The sequence below is a fragment of the Frankliniella occidentalis genome, unplaced genomic scaffold (assembly GCF_000697945.3).
Source record: "Frankliniella occidentalis isolate FOCC.00 unplaced genomic scaffold, Focc_3.1 Scaffold16, whole genome shotgun sequence".
Classification (NCBI taxonomy): domain Eukaryota; kingdom Metazoa; phylum Arthropoda; class Insecta; order Thysanoptera; family Thripidae; genus Frankliniella; species Frankliniella occidentalis.
Window position 1 is genome coordinate 62,112 of NW_026267146.1, and position 1,203 is coordinate 63,314.

Below are 1,203 nucleotides of genomic sequence, written 5' to 3' on the forward strand. Positions count from 1 at the left end.
GACACGACGAAATGTTATCTTGCAAGACATGCACACCTACTCGTCATTTCGTCAATGCAAATTTTGCTTTAAAACCTTCAACTATTTTTCACTGTTTCTGGTGCTGGCGTAACCTCGAACAGACCTGAGGTGCTGGCGAACACATGCATCTCTTTTTCTGAAATTTTGATATCACTCTGTATATTTTGTAGTTGAGGGATATGCATGGTTTCGCCAAAGCCTCTATAGTGTTTCACAAAAGAAAGGCGATGAGGTTCGGGACTTAAATGAATCAATGCGTATTACTGATAAAAAACTATTGTCAGTATTCCTGCTGCATTAAAACATGACAAAATAAGTACTGACAAAGGGTGGCAAAGAATCAGTGATGGGATGAGAGTGTAAAGGTGCCGCGCTTCGTCCATGAACTTCGGACCAGGACCAAAATCATATTCTAGGTATATACTTCATCATTACGCTTTCAACTTCAGCTTTGTCTTGTCGTTGCGGGCCGGTGTCCAACTCTTGACTGTGCAAAAGGTTTAAGAAACCATAAAAAACATGAACGCTGATCAAGTGAGTATATCTCTTTTTAGGTGGAAAGCAATCGAAGGGCATTTATGATTATATTTGCATCGTAAAATCCACCTTTTAAGAGCAGGTGCAAACCTCATTGTAGGGTTTTATTTCCCATTGGAGCTTATTGGCTTTTAGAAATAGAAATGGAACTCGTGTTCAAGAGATTTTTCCTTTTTACTCGTTCTGTACCTCCATCATCATCCTCTTTCGGATCGGAGGTGAAACAACGAGTTTTGTGCTTAGTGTGGTTAAATCTAGACCCCACTTACCTCAGACCAACAGCATGTACTGATTTACGGATTGAGAAATAACCCAACCCGGCCGCATTATTTGTTCATGATAACGAGTTTCCAAAAACTGCATCTTTGGAATTTACTTTAATTTGATATTTAATGACCTGTAAACATTGGACTCAAAAAGTTTTCCATTACTCGCGATTTGCGTTCTGCGCATTATTTTTGAGCTCCGGTGAATGGTTACAGAGACATGGGAATTTAATGATAATGAACACGGAAAGAACGCCAAATCTGCTGATCTAATCTCTGGTCCTTCCACAGCTTATCAAGGCAACCACAGAAAAGTTTCCAGCTGTTATGGACCAAACCTGTGCTGAGTTAGAGGGCAAATTTGACGTCAAAGCACAGA

At 40.0% G+C, this 1,203-nt stretch overlaps 1 protein-coding gene across 1 annotated transcript in view; it reads left to right on the forward strand.

Moving 5' to 3' along the window:
• The first annotated feature begins 540 nt into the window (after window positions 1-540).
• Window positions 541-1,203, forward strand: part of LOC127748855 (glutamate receptor ionotropic, kainate 5-like) — an 11,971-nt gene continuing 11,308 nt past the window's right edge. The window contains exons 1-2 of the mRNA XM_052264138.1: window positions 541-555; window positions 636-843. Of these exons, the coding sequence (XP_052120098.1) occupies window positions 541-555; window positions 636-843 (223 nt within the window). The remainder of the gene's footprint in view (window positions 556-635; window positions 844-1,203) is intronic.